The sequence below is a fragment of the Tachyglossus aculeatus genome, chromosome 17 (genome assembly GCF_015852505.1).
Source record: "Tachyglossus aculeatus isolate mTacAcu1 chromosome 17, mTacAcu1.pri, whole genome shotgun sequence".
NCBI classification, from domain to species: Eukaryota; Metazoa; Chordata; class Mammalia; order Monotremata; family Tachyglossidae; genus Tachyglossus; species Tachyglossus aculeatus.
This window is the reverse complement of record NC_052082.1, coordinates 40,043,043-40,062,003: the sequence shown is the minus strand read 5'-3', so window position 1 is coordinate 40,062,003 and position 18,961 is coordinate 40,043,043. Positions and strand designations below refer to the sequence as shown.

At 41.3% G+C, this 18,961-nt stretch overlaps 1 protein-coding gene across 1 annotated transcript; it reads right to left on the bottom strand.

The window, feature by feature from the left end:
* Window positions 1–6,974: 6,974 nt before the first annotated feature.
* Window positions 6,975–17,700, bottom strand: LOC119939049 (natural killer cells antigen CD94-like). Its single transcript, XM_038758820.1, has 9 exons — window positions 17,684–17,700; window positions 17,578–17,641; window positions 15,657–15,780; window positions 12,958–13,032; window positions 11,839–11,922; window positions 11,144–11,191; window positions 10,630–10,781; window positions 7,859–7,959; window positions 6,975–7,095 (listed from the first exon to the last, which is right to left on the bottom strand). The coding sequence occupies exons 1-9, from the start codon at window positions 17,698–17,700 to the stop codon at window positions 6,975–6,977; spliced, it is 786 nt and encodes a 261-aa protein (XP_038614748.1).
* Between the last annotated feature and the right edge of the window lie 1,261 nt (window positions 17,701–18,961).

Genomic DNA, 18,961 nt, shown 5'->3' with positions numbered 1-18,961 from the left:
ACATCTGGATTTTAATCTATCAATGGTATTTATTGAGTGCTTACTGTGGACAGAGGACTGTATTAAGCATTTGAGAGAGTGAAACACAAGAGAGTTGGTAGTCACATTCCCTGCCCACAAGCAGCTTACAGTCAAACAAGTGATTCTGGGACTGTTCATTTATTCAATGAAAGTTAACTTCTGTGAAACACTTTTGGAGGATTGGTCATTGATTGAGAGGAGAGTATCAAGCGAAAAAGGAAGCAGAATGGCCTAATGGATAGACAATGTGCTTGAGAGTCAGATACCTTTTTTATGATATTTATTAAGTATTTACTATGTGTTAAGCATTGTTCTAAGGGCTGGAGTAGATACAAGTGAAACATGGGGCTCACAGACTAAATAGGAAGGAGAATAGGTATTAAACCCCCAATTTGCAGTTGAGGAAATGGAGGCACAGAGAGGTTAGGTGGCTTGCTCGAGGTCATACAGAAGGCAAGTAGCAGAGCCAGGACAAGAACCCAGGCCCTCTGGCTCCCAAGTCCATGCTTCATCCAGTAGGCCCCACTGCTTCCCAGTGTGGGTTCTAATTCTGACTCCGCTGATCACCTGCTTTGTGAGTTTGGGCAAGTTGCTTACCTTCTCTGTGCCTCTGTTTCCTCATCTGTTAAAGGGGAATTAAATATCTACTATTCCTCCCTCTTAAACTGTGAGCTGTGGGACCAGGGATGGAGTCTGATCTCATTAGCCTGGAGGTATTTGTTAAGCACTAACTTTGTGCCAGGCACTGTACTAAGCACTGGGGTGGATATAAGCATGTCAGATTGGACAAAGCCGCTGTCCCACATGGGGCTCACAGTCTTAATCCCCATTTTTAGACAAGGAAACAGAGGCACAGAGAAGTGAAGTGACTTTATCAGGGTCATACAGCACACAGGTCATGGAGCCAGAATTAGAATCCAGGCCCTTCTGACTATCAGGCCGTGCTTTATCCACTAAACCACGCTGTAACTATTCCAAGTTCTGCCTTAATCTGAATCCTGATAAACAAGGAGGAAATCTAACTTCCAAATTCCAGTTTACTCCTCCCCGACACATATTTCCAAGAACTTGGTTACTACTATCACCATTTTCCAATTGTCAGAATTTTAGGGAATCTCCACTCTGTGATGGGGAATTAAGGAGGAGCAGAAGCACCTCCTTCCCATCATTTCTAGATTGCAAAAGTTTTAGGCTCAGTCTGTGGTAGTCTCCATTATTAGGAGAAGGTGTGTTCCTTGTAGACTGTTGTCTCATTCTCTATAAGGAAGGAAGATGGTTCTGTTTGAGATTAAAAATTAGAGAGGCAGCATGGCTCAGTGGAAAGAGAACGGGCTTTGGAGTCAGAGGTCATGGGTTCAAATCCTGGCTCCACCAAGTGCCAGCTGTGTGACTTTGGGTAAGTCATTAAACTTCTCTGGCCCTCAGTTACCTCATCTGTGAAATGGGGATTAATAATAATAATAATAATAATGGCATTTTTTAAGGGTGTACTATGTGCAAAGCACTGTTCTAAGCGCTGGGGAGGATACAAGTTGATCAGGTTGTCCCACGAGAGGTTCACAGTCTTAATCCTCATTTTACAGATGAGGTAACTGAGGCACAGAGAAATTAAGTGACTTGCTCAGAGTCACACAGCTGACAAGCAGCGGAGCTGGGATTTGAACCCATGACCTCTGACTCCCAAGCCCGGGCTCTTTCTACTGAGCCACCCTGCTTCTCTAAGACTGCTTCTCTAAGATTAAGACTGTGAACACCCCGTGGGACAACCTGATCACCTTGTAACCCCCCCAGCACTTAGAACAGTGCTTTGCACATAGGAAACACTTAATAAATGCCATCACTAACTAATTAATTAAGGAAGGGAATCTGAGGTGGGGGAAAGGGGATGGTATCTGAATCTTGGAATTCCACATTCTCCACTGTGTGGAACTGAGGTGAGGATTTGTGTGTGTGATCAGAAATGTTCCTGGATCCAAACTGCTACCACATTAATCCAAGCATTTGTCCTGTCCCGCCTTGATTACTGTATCGGCCTCCTTGCTGACCCTCCTAGCCTTCTGGCTCTCCTGACTCCAGTCCACAATTCAATCTGCTGCCTGGATCATTTTTCTACAACAATTTTCAGGCCATGTTTCCCCATTCCTCAAGAATCACCAGTGGTTGCCCATCTACCTCCCCATGCAACAAAAAGTCCTTACCAGCAGCTTTAAAGCACACAAAGCACTCAATTATCTTGTCCCCTCCTTCCTCACCTCATCTCTCTTCTACTACAACCCAGCCTGCTTCTTTCCTGCCAAAGTACTCACTGTATCTTGCTCTCATCTATCTATCCACTGATCTCTTGACCATGTCCTACCTCTGGCATGGAACACCTTCCCTCTTCATAGCCAAAATACAGTTATTTTCCCTACCTTCAAAACCCTAATGAAGGCACGTCTCCTCCAAGAGGCCTTACCTCTAAGTCTTTATTTCCTCTTTTGCCACTCCCACTGTGTAGCCTTGATTTGCTCCCTTTAATTCATTCATTCAATCATATTTATTGAGTGCTTATAGTGTGCAGAGCACTGTACTAAGCACTTGGGAAGTACAAGTTGGCAACATATCAAGATGTTCCCTAACCAACAACGGGCTCAAAGTCTTTAATCACCACCATCCCTCCCCCCAGGCCCAAAGCACTGATGTACATATCCGTAATTTATTTATTTATACCATTATCTTTTTCCCCCTCTAGACTGTAAACTCGTTGTGGGCAGGGAATATTTCTATTATATTGTGGAGGGGTCACTCACCCAAGTGCTCACAAAGTAAGCACTTCATAAATACAACTGATCAATTAATTTACCTCATGCTCCTGTTCCTCTGCATCACTTTCACCACTCACGTTTATGGTGAAGTGTTAAACTTCCTGCCCTCTGGTGTGAGATCATAAAGCCGTCACTTCCATTTCTGTTTCCAACTGTTTGTTGTACATTTTCTTCTAGAATGTTCCTTTCCTCTTGGAACACCTTCATGTAATGCATTTACTTATATTAATAACAATAATTATGGTGTGTGTTAAGGGCTCATTATGTGCAAAGCACAGTTCTAAGTGCTTGGGTAGATACAGGACCCACGTGGAGCTCACAATCTTAATCCCCAATTTACAGATGAGATAACTGAGGTACAGAGAAGTTAAGTGGCTTGCCCAAGGTCACACAGCAGACAGGTGGCTGAGCTGGGATTAGAACCCACATCCTCTGAATCACAAGCCTGCACTCTTTCCACTAAGCCACACTGCAGCTTTCCCAATAAATCTACTTATTAATCTCTTGCCTTTATCAGTATGAGAAGCAGTGTGCCTCAATGGAAAGAGCACAGGCTTTGGCGTCAGAGGTCATGCGTTCAAATCTCAGCTCTCCCGATTGTCAGCTGTGTGACTCTGTACCTCAGTTACCTCATCTGTAAAATGGAGATTAAGACTGTGAGCCTCCCGTGGGACAACCTGATCACCTTGTAACCTCTCCAGTGTTTTGAACAGTGCTTAGCACATAGTAAGTGCTTAATAAATGCCATTATTATTATTATCAGTACCCCACAGGTACCTACAGTCTAGAGAGCTATAGCTCCCAGCAGCAAACACCCCAGGTCACTCTCCACCTCCTGCTCCATTTTCCCTCTAGTTTCTAGACAGAGTCATTCCATCAGATCCCCTCTGAAGGATTATCATTGTTGCCAGCTCTAATTCCAGCTGTGAAACTAATTCCATGTTTCCAGTGAGCCTGGTATGTGACTCCATATCTCCCCAAGACCCTTTTTCTTCCCCAAAATTGGCACTGCAGTATTGGTACCTAGTTCACTGTGTCAGATGAAAGACCATCTGCACTTTCATTTGCACTGATACCAGATGTCTATGCACATGATATGATTCTATTCTATTTATTTTGTTAATAATGTGCATCTAGCTTTAATTCTATTTGTTCTAACGACTTGACACGTGTCCATATGTTTTGTTTTGTAGTCTGTCTCCCCCTTCTAGACAGTGAGCCTAGACTCAGTAAACGCTCAGTAAATACGATTGAATGAATGTGTGTATATATGTGTGTATATATATATATATATATACATATATATGTGTGTACATATATGTATATATGTTTGTACATGTTTATTACTCTATTTTGCTTGTACATATTTATTCTATTTATTTTATTTTGTTAATATGTTTTGTTTTGTTGTCTGTCTCCCCCTTCTAGACTGTGAGCCCACTATTGGGCAGGGACCGTCTCTATATGTTGCCAACTTGTACTTCCCAAGCGCTTAGTACAGTGCTCTGCACACAGTAAGCGCTCAATAAATACGATTGAATGAATGAATGAATGAAAGGGGGGGATGCTGAATATGGCTATAGGGAGAGGGGTCTGGGGCACCCTATTTTCTCTAGAAATCCTTACATGGCAGCTACATTCCCTGGGGCAGGACACCTCCAGTACTGTCTTTTCATAGAGCAGAAGGTCACGGGTTCTAATCCCAGCTCTGCCACTTGTCTGCTGTGTGACCCTGGACAAGTCACTTCACTTCTCTGGGCCTCAGTTCCCTCATCTGTAAAATGAGGATTGAGACCGTGAGCCCCATGTGCGACAGGGACTGAGTTCAACCCAATTTGCTTGTATCCACCCTGGCACTTAGTACAGTGCCTAGCACTGTAAATGCTTAACAAATGCCACAACTGTTATCATTATTATTATTATTATTTATTGAGCGCTTACTGTGTGCAGAGCACTGTACTAAGCATTATTATTACTCCAATCAGTGCAGGGAGTTGCTGGCACAGCTGCACAAGATAACTGCAGGGAGCACAACAGACCAACATCGGTAACAAATCATAGTGGCAACACAACAGACTTAGTATAGTGGCCCGTTTTAATAATAATAATAATCAGATCTTCAATCTGAGCTGTGATGTGAAAGGCCCAGGGATATGGTCCCACTGGACCACCTGATCCAGAGATTTTGGACATCAGCATACATACGGGCACCAGCATCTGGAGAAAGATGGGAACTTCAAGAAAATAAGAACATTTGCCTTTGGTGAATTGTTTTATATGCTTGGCACATAGTAAGGGCTTAACAAATACCCTTGTTATGACAAGCAGCATGGCTTAGTGGAAGAAGCACGGGTTTGGAAGCCAAAGGTCAGAGTTTCTAATCCCGGCTCCATCACTTGTCTGCTGTGCGACTTTGGGCAAGTCGCTTAACTTCTCTGTGCCTCAGTTACCTCATCTGTAAAATGGGGATTGAGACCGTGAGTCCCACATGGAACAACCTGATTACCTCGTATCTCCCCCAGCACGTAGAACAGTGCTTGGCACATAGCAAGTGCTTAACAAATACTACCATTATTATTATCAAAAATAATTTTCACAGCTCTGGTATTTTTAGAATTGTTTTAAATTTTTTTAAATGTGATTGTGCTACCAGGAAATGCACTGCATACAGCTTGCATAAAACAGATTTTTTTTCTTGTTGTCACTGGCTCCCAGAAAGCCCAAATCTCTCCTCACACCTGAATCACCTGACACTATGCCCCAAACCCCAAACACTGAGGCTCACCTTTTTCTGCATTTTGTGATATTCGTTCAGTCGATCATATTAATCGAGCTGACGGTATGCAGAGCACTAAAGTAAGAGCTTGGGAGAGTACAATACAGCACTATAGTAGACACATTCCCTTCCCACAATGAGTTTACAGCCTAGAGTGGGAGAAATAGATTAATATAAATAAATAAAATTACATATATGTTTAGAAGTGCTGTGGGGCTAGAAGGGGAGATGAATAAAGGGAGCAAGGCAGGGCAATGTAGAAGGGAGTGGAAGAAAAGGAAAAGAGGGCTTAGTCAGGAAAGACCTCTTGGAGGAGAAATGCCTTCAGTAAGGCTTTGAATGTGAGACAGTAATTGAGTAATTGTTTGGATATTCCTCCACAAATCTGCTTTCCTGAGTAATTCCTTGTCTTATTCCTTGAAGTTTCCCTCTAAAGCTATGGCGAGGGAGGCAGTTGCCACAGATTATCTGACCAATTGGGTTTTCATCTCATTTTGGAGGATTTTATGATAAATGAGGAGGGAAAGAGAGGTGAAAGGGAACTAAGGGAGAATTAAGAAATGTCCCTCCCCTAGATACATCTTATCACGGAACACATTTACCATGTTTTTCAATCACCCTTTCATTGACTCTTTTTTTTTTTATAGACCTCTTAACCAGTTCCTATGTGTCAGGCATTGTTCTAAGTGCTGGGGCAGATAAAAGCTAATCGGGTTGGATGTTGTCCCTGACCCATATAATAATAATAATTTGGTATTTGCTAAGCACTTACTATGTGCAAAGCACTGTTCTAAGTGCTGGGGAGGATACAAGGTGATCAAGTTGTCCCGTGTGGGGCTCACAGTCTTCATCCCCATTTTACAGATGAGGTAACTGAGGCACAGAGAAGTTAAGTGACTTGCCCAAAGTCACACAGCTGACAAGTGGGGGAGCCGGGATTTGAACCCATGACCTCTGACTCCCAAGCCCGGGCTCTTTCCACTGAGCCATGCCTCACAGTCTCAGCCCCTGCTTTACAGATGAGATCATTGAGGCCCAGAGAAGTTAAGTGACTTGTCTAAGGTCACACAGCGGAAAAGTGGCAGAGCTGAGTTTAGAATCCAGGTCCTTCTGATTCTCAGGCCCCTGCTCTATCTACTGGCCAGGCTACTTCTCTTCTCCTAAGAGATGCCATTACAGATAAAAGGCTGAAATCCATTCCTCTCAATTCTAGCAGTTTATTACTCTGTCAACAAGTACATTATTGCCTTATACAAACACTTTGAAGTGAAGTCCAGGGAGCATTGAAAGGATTCTTTCATTTTGCTGAAGAAGACTTCTTTTCACTGTGAATTAGATACATTCTGAAGTTGTCTTATTCCAAAGCAAGGTGTTTAAAAGTATTTTAACTTACAGATATAGGGGGTTTTGTAGGTACAACGTTCTGATAAAACTGAATGCTGTGATTTGTAAATCACACATCTCCTGTCTTTTTCATCCATGGGAAAAGAAAGCCTAGAAAAAAAAAATTAAATGTCTCCCTAGATCAAACAATCAATCAATCAGTGGTATTTATTGAGCGTTTACTGTGTGCAGAACACTGTATGGAGCATTTTGGGAAGTACTATGCATAGATTAGGCACAATTCCTGTTCACAAGGAGTTTAGAGGTTACAGGGGGAAACAGGCCTTAAAATGCAATTCAGATAAGGGAAATAATAGAGTGTAAGTGCTGAGGAGATGGAGTGAGTATCCACAGGGTTTCACACAAAGTAAGCACTTAACAAATACCATAAAACAGACAAACACTAAAATTACATGAAGTGGGTTGCTAATGAGTCCCCATTTCCAGTGTTCAGACTCTCAGATAAAGGGGTTGGAAGTTCTCTTAGTCAAAGGATACTAACACAAGAAGATGGAGTGAGTATCAAAATATTAAAGGGTGAACAGCAAGTGTGTTGCAAGTGACTGGATGCTGAGGGGAGGGCATATGGGGAAATAAGGGCTCAATCTGTGAAGGCCTTTTGGAGGAGTTGTGATTTTAGTAGGCTTTTGAAGGTGGGAGTGTGGTGGACTGTCAGATGTGAAGAGGGAGAGAGTCCCAGGCCCAAAGGAAGACACAGACAAGAGGTCAGTGAAGAGATGGATGAAGTTGAGGTACAAAGAGTAGGTTGGCATTAGAAGGACAAAGTATGTGGGCTGGGTTGTGCCAGCTGTGTGCAAATTTTGGGGACAATGTCTTAGGGAACAGGTGAATCTTCACTGAACCAGAGACGTACAGTTTGGAAGAAAGATTTGAGCCATCCTCCCATATCCAGCTCCCAGTCTCTTCTTCCTGGGAGAGTCCAATCCAATGGAATGATTCTAACGTGAAGAATTCCTGTTTGGGAGCCACAAGAAAAAAAGGCAGAAAAATGAATTCATTGACTTTCTTCTTTAGAGTATAAGCTTCTTGAGGGCAGGGCCATGTGTCCTACTTTTAGTGTAATAATAATAATAATGATGGCATTTATTAAGCACTTACTATATGCAAAGCACTGTTCTAAGTGCTGGGGAGGTTACAAGGTGATCAGGTTGTGCCACAGGGGGCCTCACAGTCTTAATCCCCATTTTACAGATGAGGTAACTGAGGCACAGAGAAGTGAAGTGACTTGCCCAAAGTCACACAGCTGACAACTGGTGGAGCCAGGATTTGAACCCCTGACCTCTGACTCCAAAGCCCATGCTCTTTCCACTGAGCCATGCTGCTTCTCCATGGATGAAAAGGAGATGGGGAGGCAGAGGTGGGGCAAGGAAAAAGTGGGAGGAAGGAGCTAAGTGTAGAGGAGGAAGGAGATGGGGGAGAAGGAGGTGGAGGAAAGAGGCAGGGGGAAGTGTGGAGGAGATGGGGAGGTGGAGGAAGGGGGTAGGAGTAGCTGGGAGGAGGAGATTAGGGAGAAAGAGGTGGTGGAATGTTGGATGGGGCGGGGGTAGGGGGGACTCCGTCTAAGAAGGAAGTTACAGGTATGGAATCCACATTTTAAAGATGAGGAAATTGAAAAGGTAAGTGATTTGCCTACTGTCAAATAAGCATCCATGAGCCACGTCAGAATTAGAACCCGAATCTTTGAGAAGAATAATACTTTCTCAAGTACCAAGTATAGTGTTAAGCAAACACTCAGTCCTTCTCCTCAAGTACCATTAGTTGGCTTATTAGTCTTTCACTGTTTATTTTACTTGTACATATTTACTATTCTATTAATTTTGTTAATGATGTGCATATAGCTATAATTCTATTTGTTCTGACGATTTTGACACCTGTCTACATGTTTTGTTCTGTTGTCTTTCTCCCCCTTCTAGACTGTGAGCCCGTTGTTGGGTAGGGACCGTCTCTATATGTTGCGAACTTGTACTTCCCAAGTGCTTAGTACAGTGCTCTGCACACAATAAGCGCTCAATAAATACGATTGAATGAATGAGAAGCAGCATGGCCGAGTGGGATGCACATGGGCCTGGGAATCAGAGGATCTGGGCTCTAATTCTGACTCTGCCAGTTGCTTGTTGCGTGACCTTGGGCAAGTCATTTAACTTCTCTATTCCTCAGGTCTTCTGTTATCCCAACTACTTAGACCATGGACCCCATGCAGGACAGGCACTGTGTCCAACATAACTGACTTATATCTACCCCAGCACTTAGAACAGGGTTTCACACAAAGTAATTACTTAACAAATACCATAAAACAACCACTAAAATAACATGAAGTGGGTTGTTGATGAGTCCCTGTTTCCAATGTTCAGACACTCAGATATAGGGGTTGGAAGTTCTCTTAGTCAAAGGGTGACATTTGGTCTTCGCCATATGTACTAAAGGCCACAGGTGAGAACATAAATTTTAGAGGAAGCCAAGAATTTCAAGCATAAGGAGAATGCAGTATCAGTGAGGATTATTTAAAACTAGGAAGGAGTCTCATTCGTTGGGCTGCTCTCATCTGTGAGCCCACTGTTGGGTAGGGATCATCTCTATATGTTGACAACTTGTACTTCCCAAGCGCTTAGTACAGTGCTCTGCACACAGTAAGCGCTCAATAAATACAATTGATTGATTGATTGATTGATAATAATAATAATGACATTTATTAAGCACTTACTATGTGCAAAGCACTGTTCTAAAGACTGGGGAGGTTACAAGGTGATCAGGTTGTCCCACGTCGGGCTCACAGTCTTAATTCCCATTTTACAGATGAGGCAACAGAGGCACAGAGAATCCAAGTCACACAGCTGACAATTGGCGGAGCAGGATTTGAACCCATGACCTATGACTCCAAAGCCCATGCTCTTTCCACTGAGCCACACGGCTTCTGTAAGAGACAAGGGATGGATGGGGTCACCTTTTCAACTCACTTCAGGTTCATATGATCTGCCACCCACCCTAAGACCCACATCACTTCAAGTACATATCTGTAACATTTATTTATATTAATATATTAAAGCCTCCCACTCCAGGCTGTAAATTCACTGAAGGTAGGGAACATGCCTAGCAATTCTGTTGTATTGTACTCATCCAAGTGCTTAGTACAGTAGTCTCTATATGTTGCCAATTTGTACTTCCCAAGCACTTAGTACAGTGCTCTGCACACAGTAAGCGCTCAATAAATACGATTGAATGAATGAATGAATGGTCTGCACACAATAAGTGCTCAGTGAATACCACTGAGTGATTGGTTGATTGAACTCATGTCTCATTATTATTACCTGTAATTCTTTGTTAAAGATAAAATTCAAGTATCCTTTCCCCCAGTTTATAGATAGACAAACTGTGATAGATAGAGGTTAATTGACTTTTGAGAGGTCTCAGGGACTTATACCGTTCATCTTCATCGGGGTGAGAATCAAAGATTCTCAACACCTACCTTAGCACTCTGATCATCTCATCCTTGTATCCTCCCCAGGGCTTAGAACAGTGCTTTGCACATAGTAAGCACTTAACAAATGTCATCATTATCATTATTATTATCCTGGGAGCTCACAGCCCAACACACAAACCAAAATCAATCTAGAGGACATAATGTACCAGCTCTTCTTTGCTTTTCAATATAAGGAGACTGGAATTCTGAGCTTCACATGAAGATCGACCCTCTCTCCAGGTTTTATGATGAGAAAAAAATCTGTAGCAGCTGTGTCGGAACCAAACCCAGTTCTCAGGGCAAGAACAGTGGTGAAGCCCTGAATTTTAAAAAAAATGAATAAAGCATTAATGCTATGAAACTGGAAAAGACAAAGATTCTTTATTCCTTCATACCCAGTGTCACTGGTGGTTCGTGAACCTGTTCTACATACTCCCTAATAAATATTTTGCAATCTAGTTTTAACTGATGGTAATGTGACATGTAGTTGGACCAGGGCTATATTTGGAGTAGCAAATGAAATTGACTAGGACAAAATACTGAGTTTTCTTTCCAGCTCCAGCCCTGCTCCATACATCACATTTGCACATAGTAAGCGCATAACAAATAACATCGTTATTATTATTATTTGCCTGACACACTCCTGACTAGAAAGCAGAATGACACAGACTCATCACCTACCTCTTTCAGGTGTTGCCACGGAAGCTTGTTGGACAGGGTTTGGATAATCTGGAATATAACATATGCCACATATCTCACATAGAGATATGTGAGAACATATCTCACATATCTTAAATGTGAGAATCAATAAAATAGCTAAAAAGAAACATTTTCTGTGTAAAAGTAATAAGAAGATTAACGACTCAAGACTAAAGAATGAAAATATAGCAATGACATTTTTGGTATTTGTTAAGCAGTTACTATGTACCAAATATTGTAGAACTGGGGGAGACACTAGTCAAGACACTAGTCATCATGTCAAAAACCATCCCTATCTCACATGGAGCTCAGATCTAAGAAGGAGGGAGATCAGGGATTGAACCCCAATTTTACAGTGACTTAATAGAAAGAGTCCGGGCTTGGGAGTGAGAGATTGTGGGTTCTAATCCCAGCTAATTAATCACTTGTCTCATCACTTGTCCCCTGTGTAACTTTGGGCAAGTCACTTCACTTCACTGTGCCTCAGTGACCTCATCTGTAAAAAGGGGATTGAGACTATGAGCCCCATGTGAGACAACCTGATAACCTTGAATCTACCCCAGTGCTTAGAATAGTGCTTGGGACACAGTAAGCACTTAATAAATGTCATAATTATTATTGTATGTTTCAGAACACTGTACTAGAGGTGATCTTTTCTTAACATCTTTGCAACTTACAGCGTGACACCAATATACCCACTGTTACCACAAGGACAAGACAGAAAATTCCAAGGATCCCAGTCATAAGCCTCCAGAGAGAACCTATCAGAGAGAAAAGGGGTGTTTGAGTCAAAAAAAACTTCAGTAGCAACAACTAGGTTGGGAGTCTTGACAGAGGGTGGGGGGAATGCGGAAACTGATACTTAGAGCTACCCAATAAAAGCCTAAAAAAAAACATTTCCAGGACAGGGACCATTGGTATAATGCTAGACAGGAGACCTGATCTCTCCACTCTGGATTTTAAACTCCTCATCGGTAAGGAACATGTCTAACAACTCTGGTTTACTGTACTCTCCCAACCATTTAGTACAATAATAATAATAAATAATGGCATTTATTAAGCACTTACTATGTGCAAAGCACTGTTCGAAGCACTGAGGTGGTTACAAGGTGATCAGGTTGTCTCACGGGGGGCTCACAGTCTTCAACCCCATTTTACAGATGAAGTAACTGAGGCACAGAGAAGTTAAGTGACTTGCCCGAAGTCACACAGCTGACAATTGGCGGAGCTGGGATTTGAAACCATGAACGCTGACTCTAAAGCCCATACAATGCTCTGCATATACTAAGTACGATCGATTGATTGATTGTTGGATTAATTCCCTGCTCCACTCTTGCCTGCTGAATGACTTTGGGCAAGTTGCTTAACTTCTCAGTGCCTCAGTTTTATCATTTGTAAAATTAGGATTAAATACCTCTTCTCCCAGTGTCTTTTACTATGAGCCCCATGTGTGACAGGGACAGTGTATTTACCCCGGCACTTAGTAAGGTGCTTGGTACCTAGTAAGCACTGAATAAATACCTTTACTATTATTATTATTATCATTACAGTGAAAAAGTGAGGAGAAAACAAACATTCCTGTTTCAGAAAGAAAAATATTCAAACATGCCCAGAAAACTCCATCTATTCTATGGTTTTCAGAACTATATTTTTCTCTATCATACTCCTCTTTACTTTCTGGCTACTGAGGGTACTGTAGCAAGCTTCCATTTTTAAGTTTTTGAGGGTTTAGAGAGTGGGATAAAAATGTTCAATCCATGACTTTTATAGGGCCAGGGGTGTGCAATGTGGGGTACCTCTATTCTTGAATCTTTTCTTCTGGGAATTTTGGAGATCTGGTCCTTTATAAGTTATCTGTCGCTCACTCATCTCTGCAGAAGGAAAATGGAAAGGAAAAAGGGTTCAAACTCTAGGGCAGTGGTTAGAAGGCAGACTGTTTATCCCATAGGAGCTGGGTACAGTAAGTAGAACCTGGGGTAGAAAGGATCCAGCCTTCGTTCCTTGGGCTTCTGAAGTTGTTCAAAAAGACCCGTGGGATAATAGTTCTGGATTGGCTCTTCAGTGATCATCCCATGTCAGCTAGAATAACCTACCATTTGTCCATTTCAATCCTATTTTCCTAAATAGTTAACAAGATGCATAGACAAGTATTCTCCCCAGCCTCCAGCTCCCTTTTCCAATCCAGAGGATTACAATCCTGTCCAGGTTGGACTGCCTTTTGAAATCCAACTTCTTCCCAGTGGCACTTCCCGACTAATTTTCACTTCCACAGTTTGTACCCACTGATGGTTGCCTGAGGTCTCCTTAGTTATCTGGGACTCCTGGGACAATCATAGGAGCACCAGGAAGCCAGATAGTGCCTTCAGCATCCCTCCAGTTTTTCCCTTCCAGAAAAGGATGTGAATTGGGGAAACACCGTAGAGCAAAGCAAACCCCAGTTTTCTATCTCTTAGGCCATTACCCTGCCCGCTTGTCTCTCAGATAAGCTCCCCAAACAGCCAGGGGATCCAGCCAGCTGCCACAAACTCCTTAGACTCCCTGCAAGAAGTTTGTAAGGGTCTAATCACCTTCCCTCTCCCTCAGATTCCCAGGAAAATATCATCTTTCTAACAACCAGGAGCCACTCATGCCCGCTATGAAATGCAGTAATGGAGTTAGAGTTTGAAGGTGAATTTGAAAAGAAAAATAGATATTACCTTAATTAGACAACACAAGTAAAAGAATTCTGATTTAAACTGCCTTTTCTCTAGAATGTCATCCTCTAATATAACTCTTTGCTCCCCTCAGCATATTTTGTGCTTTCCTGCAACTCTCCTGGTGCATGTTCCGCTTTTGGAAAACCCGAGGTTTCAGGTTCACCCTCTCTGGATTCTTCCCTAAAGATTTCCAGATGCCAGGGTGAAACTGCTGTCAATCAACACCATTGTTTCATATTCATATTGATGCTATTGATGCCTGTCTACTTGTTTTGTTTTGCTGTCTCTCTTCCCCCTTTTAGACAGTGAGCCTGTTGTTGGGTAGGGATTGTCTCTATTTGTTGCTGAATTGTACTTTCCAATTGCATACAGTAAGTGCTCAATAAATATGATTGAAGGAATGAATGAATGACTGTTCTAAGAACTGGGGTAGATACAAGGTAATCAGGTTATCCCTCGGGGGGCTCACATTTTTAATCCCCATTTTACAGATGAGGTAACTGAGGCACAAAGAAGGTAAGTGACTTGCCCAAAGTCACACAGCTGACAAGTGGTGGAGCAGGAATTAGAACCCAAGACCTCCGACTCCCAAGCCTGTGCTCTTTCCACTAAGCCATGCTACTTCTCTTTCTACCTTACTTCTCTTCTTACTTCCTTACTTCCTTCTTCTTACTTCCTTACTTTTCTTACTACCTATTATTACTACTGTTAATTGATTGTTTCATTAGTAATAGTTGCATTATTGATTGATTAGTTATAGTCAAAACCCATCTCTTACTGACTTACACCATCTTCTCTGTATCTTGTCTAGAATTGGGAGCCTTTCGGCCATTAACGTAGTAAATATAAATGCCATTGGTGAGATACTAGACTGATCCATAAGACTTTAGAATTTAATTTGTTAAATGTTATCTGATGGACTTTTAAACAAGACTGAGAAAAAAGAGGCCAATGGGTTAATTCATTGAGCTAAGATGGAATTGAATTGAAATTGATGTTTATTAAGAATGCTTAAGGTTAAATGCACGTAACAAAAGGTTATTAGCTCAGTTCAGAACAAATATTAATTAATGCATCTTTTCCTTAGCGATGTCATTTTTCAAAAAAACATACATCTTTAATTTTGGGAACTTCAGTTATGCTTGTGAATGAACATGAATGTATGTTGTAAGTCATTTGTAACATGACTCACATATATTTAGGTGTGTTAACTGTAAATCTTGAAATATCTGAATCACTACAGTTCTAAAATTTCCAGTTTTCCAAAATTTATCAAAGCTTACACAGAATGGAAAACTTGATTTTAAAATAAGGAATCTGATGCATATCAATGCTATTGATGCCTGTTTACTTGTTTTGATATCTGACTCCCCCCTTCTAGACTGTAAGTCCACTGTGGGCAGGGATTGTTTCTCTTTATTGCTGAATTGCACTTTCCAAGTGTTTAGCACACAGTAAGTGCTCAATAAATACGATTGAATGAACACATAATTCCTCTGTAAATTTATCCCCTTTTCACCTCTTTATTTCATTCTCAAATAAATCCCTGAAATCCATGCCTTTCATATTATTTACACTGCATGTAGACTAGGTGCTCAGAGGAGAACAAAAATCTGTTAAATTTTGAACTCCAAGAGGTTTCCCAAAATAAATCCCCAAATCTTCACGTTCTGATTCATGTCATCTCCAGATTATTAACACAGAATGGATTCTCACAGAAAAATTGCCTTAACATGTCTCTTAATGCCTTTCATTGCCTGAATGATATTGAATCGGAAAACAAAGCACGTGGGAAATACCTGCAGGAAGGAGGGTCTTGGAGCTTATACAGAGAGATGAGTGTTTGCAGAGAGATGCGCATGTAATTCTGGAAGATGGAAGGAATCCTGGAGAGGAACAGGAGACTCCCAAGATTGTTGTGTCCTGGACTTGACTTTCTGAGGCAAAGAAAGAAAGAGTCAGACACTGGCTGATGTTCAGATGCTGACGGTTCCGTGAGAAGTGAGTTAAGTGAGCTGAGTGGAAAAAGATTTATATATTCCGCCAATGCAGTTGAACAGGAAACTCACTGACTTATTTTTTGCCCAATCTACTAGTACTCTTGGAGTGAGGGATGAGGAGGTGGGGGAGGTAAAGTGTGCATAGATGTTTTGTCACTGTAACAAAGAGTCACTTTTAGAAGAGTTAAGGACATGTCTTAGATGTTTGCCCAGCACTCCCAAACACTGACTTTGCTAAATAATCTTTTGGTGAAATAGAAGTCAGCAGGGGACAGCTTCCTTACGAAACATTTCTGATGGAAGGATGCATTTATAGGTAGTTTGCTGATTGGATTTTCTCTTAATGAGGTTTTTAGGCTTTGTGCAAGGTAGAACACTGAAGTTCTCAATGAAGAAAATAGTCTATTTTTTCTTTTTCCTCCTGTGTTTATGTGAATTTTAGTTGTTACAGAGAGAATATAGAATTGCCTTTCACTTGATCTATTAAAGCAAGATAAGTTTAGGCTTTTGTTACATTACTTTCTTTTTTCTTTTTTGCTCACTTTTGTTTGTGGCTGCTTCTGATAGGCATTTCTCTGGCTTGTTTTTTGGTTGGAGAATGGTGAGAAGCTTTAGTGGGTATCAGTATGTGTATAGGAAAGGTAATCTTTGACTTTCAAAAATGATGCTATTTCTGGTGAAAGTCTATCCAAGTTTGTTGGAATGAATGAAAAGACCAATGAATGGCTGAAAATCCTTAATGATGGCACTTGTTTAGCAGTTACTATGCACCAGACACTGTGTTTAATGCTATGGTAGACACGAAATTATAAAATCGGATACATTCCTTGTCCCATGCAGGGCTAGCGATCTAAGGAATAGAGACCAGGGCATTTTTTTTCTCAATTTACAGATGAGAAACTGAAGTGTAGAGATGTTAATTGACTATTTAAGATCACACAGGAGTCCAGTAGCAGAAGCGGGATTAAAATTTGAGTCTCCTGAGTCCCACTTTAATTCTATTTCCACTGGGCCGAGAGCCTCCACAGGGTGTGAATTTAAATACTGCTTTACTGTGCTAATGAAGTTGCTGTTTACAAGACCCAATTTCCAATTTTTCCTCTTGTCATCTTGAGCTTCCCAAAGTCTCTCTTCAATGAGAAAATTTCTGAAAGTATTCTGGGATATGTAGAGAGAGTTAAACTTTGGCTAGGGGTTTTGAAATTGGTTTCCTTTTCTACTGTTACTGAAACAAGAAATGGTTGACAGGTTCACTCTCCATATATAAGGAATAGGCTACTCAAGAGCCAAGATGTGTGCCTCAGGAACTTTGATTTAATGGAACAGTTGCATTGTGGGGTGTGTTTTCCAAATGTGATCTGTTCTCTGGAAAAATATTAGGAAACTCCTTTATTTACTATTTACATCTGCATTTAACATCACTAAACTATTTCTTCCTCTTTCCTAGTAAAAGTCAAAGCCTAAACCTCACATTACCTAACTGAGAAGTTGTAGTGTGATGTTGATTGTTCACAGCAGGCTGCAAATTAACCTGTTCTTTTTTTGGTATTGTTGTTGCTGATTTTTTTTCTTTTGGTATTTGTTAATAACTATGTGCCAGACACAGTACTAAGCACTGATCAGATTGAATCTAGTTAATGTCCCATTCCCAGGCCCGTGCTCTTTTCATTAGGCTATGTTGCGTCTGTTCTGACCAGTGACTGAGGTAACGATCTTTCACCTTTAATGAAGAATTTGTCCACCTTAGGCTGACCGATGGCCTTCTTCTTGTCTTCATAAAATACCTTGAGGAAGACTTTGTTTTTCCAAACACCTCTACAAAACACTGAACTCCTCTCCTCATCAGTTCTCAGTATTTTTGCTAATTCATATGCTTTCTTTAAAATTGGAGAGTCCAATTCTATATCTGTATCTATATCTTCTATATCTGTTCAACCAATCACAGAGAGGCATTGGATCGCCGAAGCTGGACAATGTTCTCATTGGGCACCAGTTCTCCAATTCACCTATTCACCAATTCTCCTCAATGAAATCATGTCTGCATCATCTATTTCTAAATGAAGTTGCACCCTTGGTTCGATAACTCCTTTTTTTTTCTGACACAAGCTGTGGATAGAACTTCCACCAAGATCCAGGAAAAGAGGAAGCAGAGAGGAAGTTACTTATCTGTAGTGTTCAGCGAAGTATCAGGGCAGGTAGGTTTTTGCATAGGTAGGTTATCAAACAAAGTAAACTGACTCTGAGACATATGTATGTAGGGTATTTGTGGCCAGTGGCAAATATCAAATATCAAATCTTTCTGGATTTATCTCCAAGTTGTAAATATCAGAGGGTGATTGTAACTTGGGATAAGGTATCGAAATTTGCATAATGCTAGCTGTACCCCTAAGTTGCATGTTTCATCGAGTGGATGGAACCTGGAGTAAGATATCATACAATAACAGCTGTATCTTCTTGTTGAATGCATCATGGGATAGCTGAATAGGAAGTATGCTTGCATATTAAAAATCGGTTATTGGGTTATAATCTGTGTGTGGGTGTTTCAGTGGTGTGGAAAAGGACCACAGAGACAGAAGCTGTAGCAAAATTTACAGAATTCTGTTCCGAAGGCAGCAAAGTGACCAGCAATGCAATGATACAAGGAAGTAGAATAAAACAGATCAAGAAGACCAGCATATCCTTTGGGTGACTGCCGGAGTGTGGCAGCAGGATAATATTAGCTCTAGACCAAACTAGATCTGGACTTCATACAGGGGCTTAGGTCTGACTTCTTGAGATGGTCCATATTCAATAACCCATGCAAGACAGTACCAAAAATGAAATTCTGCAAATCAGCTCCACTGGGTGGGACAGGTGAGGAGAAAGAGCAACAGAAGGATACCCAAACAGCTGCTGAATGGGAAGCTGCAGTTGGGAAATCAAAAACAAAGGACAACAGAGGAAAAATTTTAAGGACGTAGTAAAACTAACCCTCAGACAATGCTACATCTTAGTTATAATCTGGGAGTAAACTGCTGAAGATTAGACCAGCATGGCATGCCGCTATCAAGAAAGGAAAGTCTGCAAGAAAAAGCTTTGTAAGGAACAAGAAGCAAAAAGGAAAG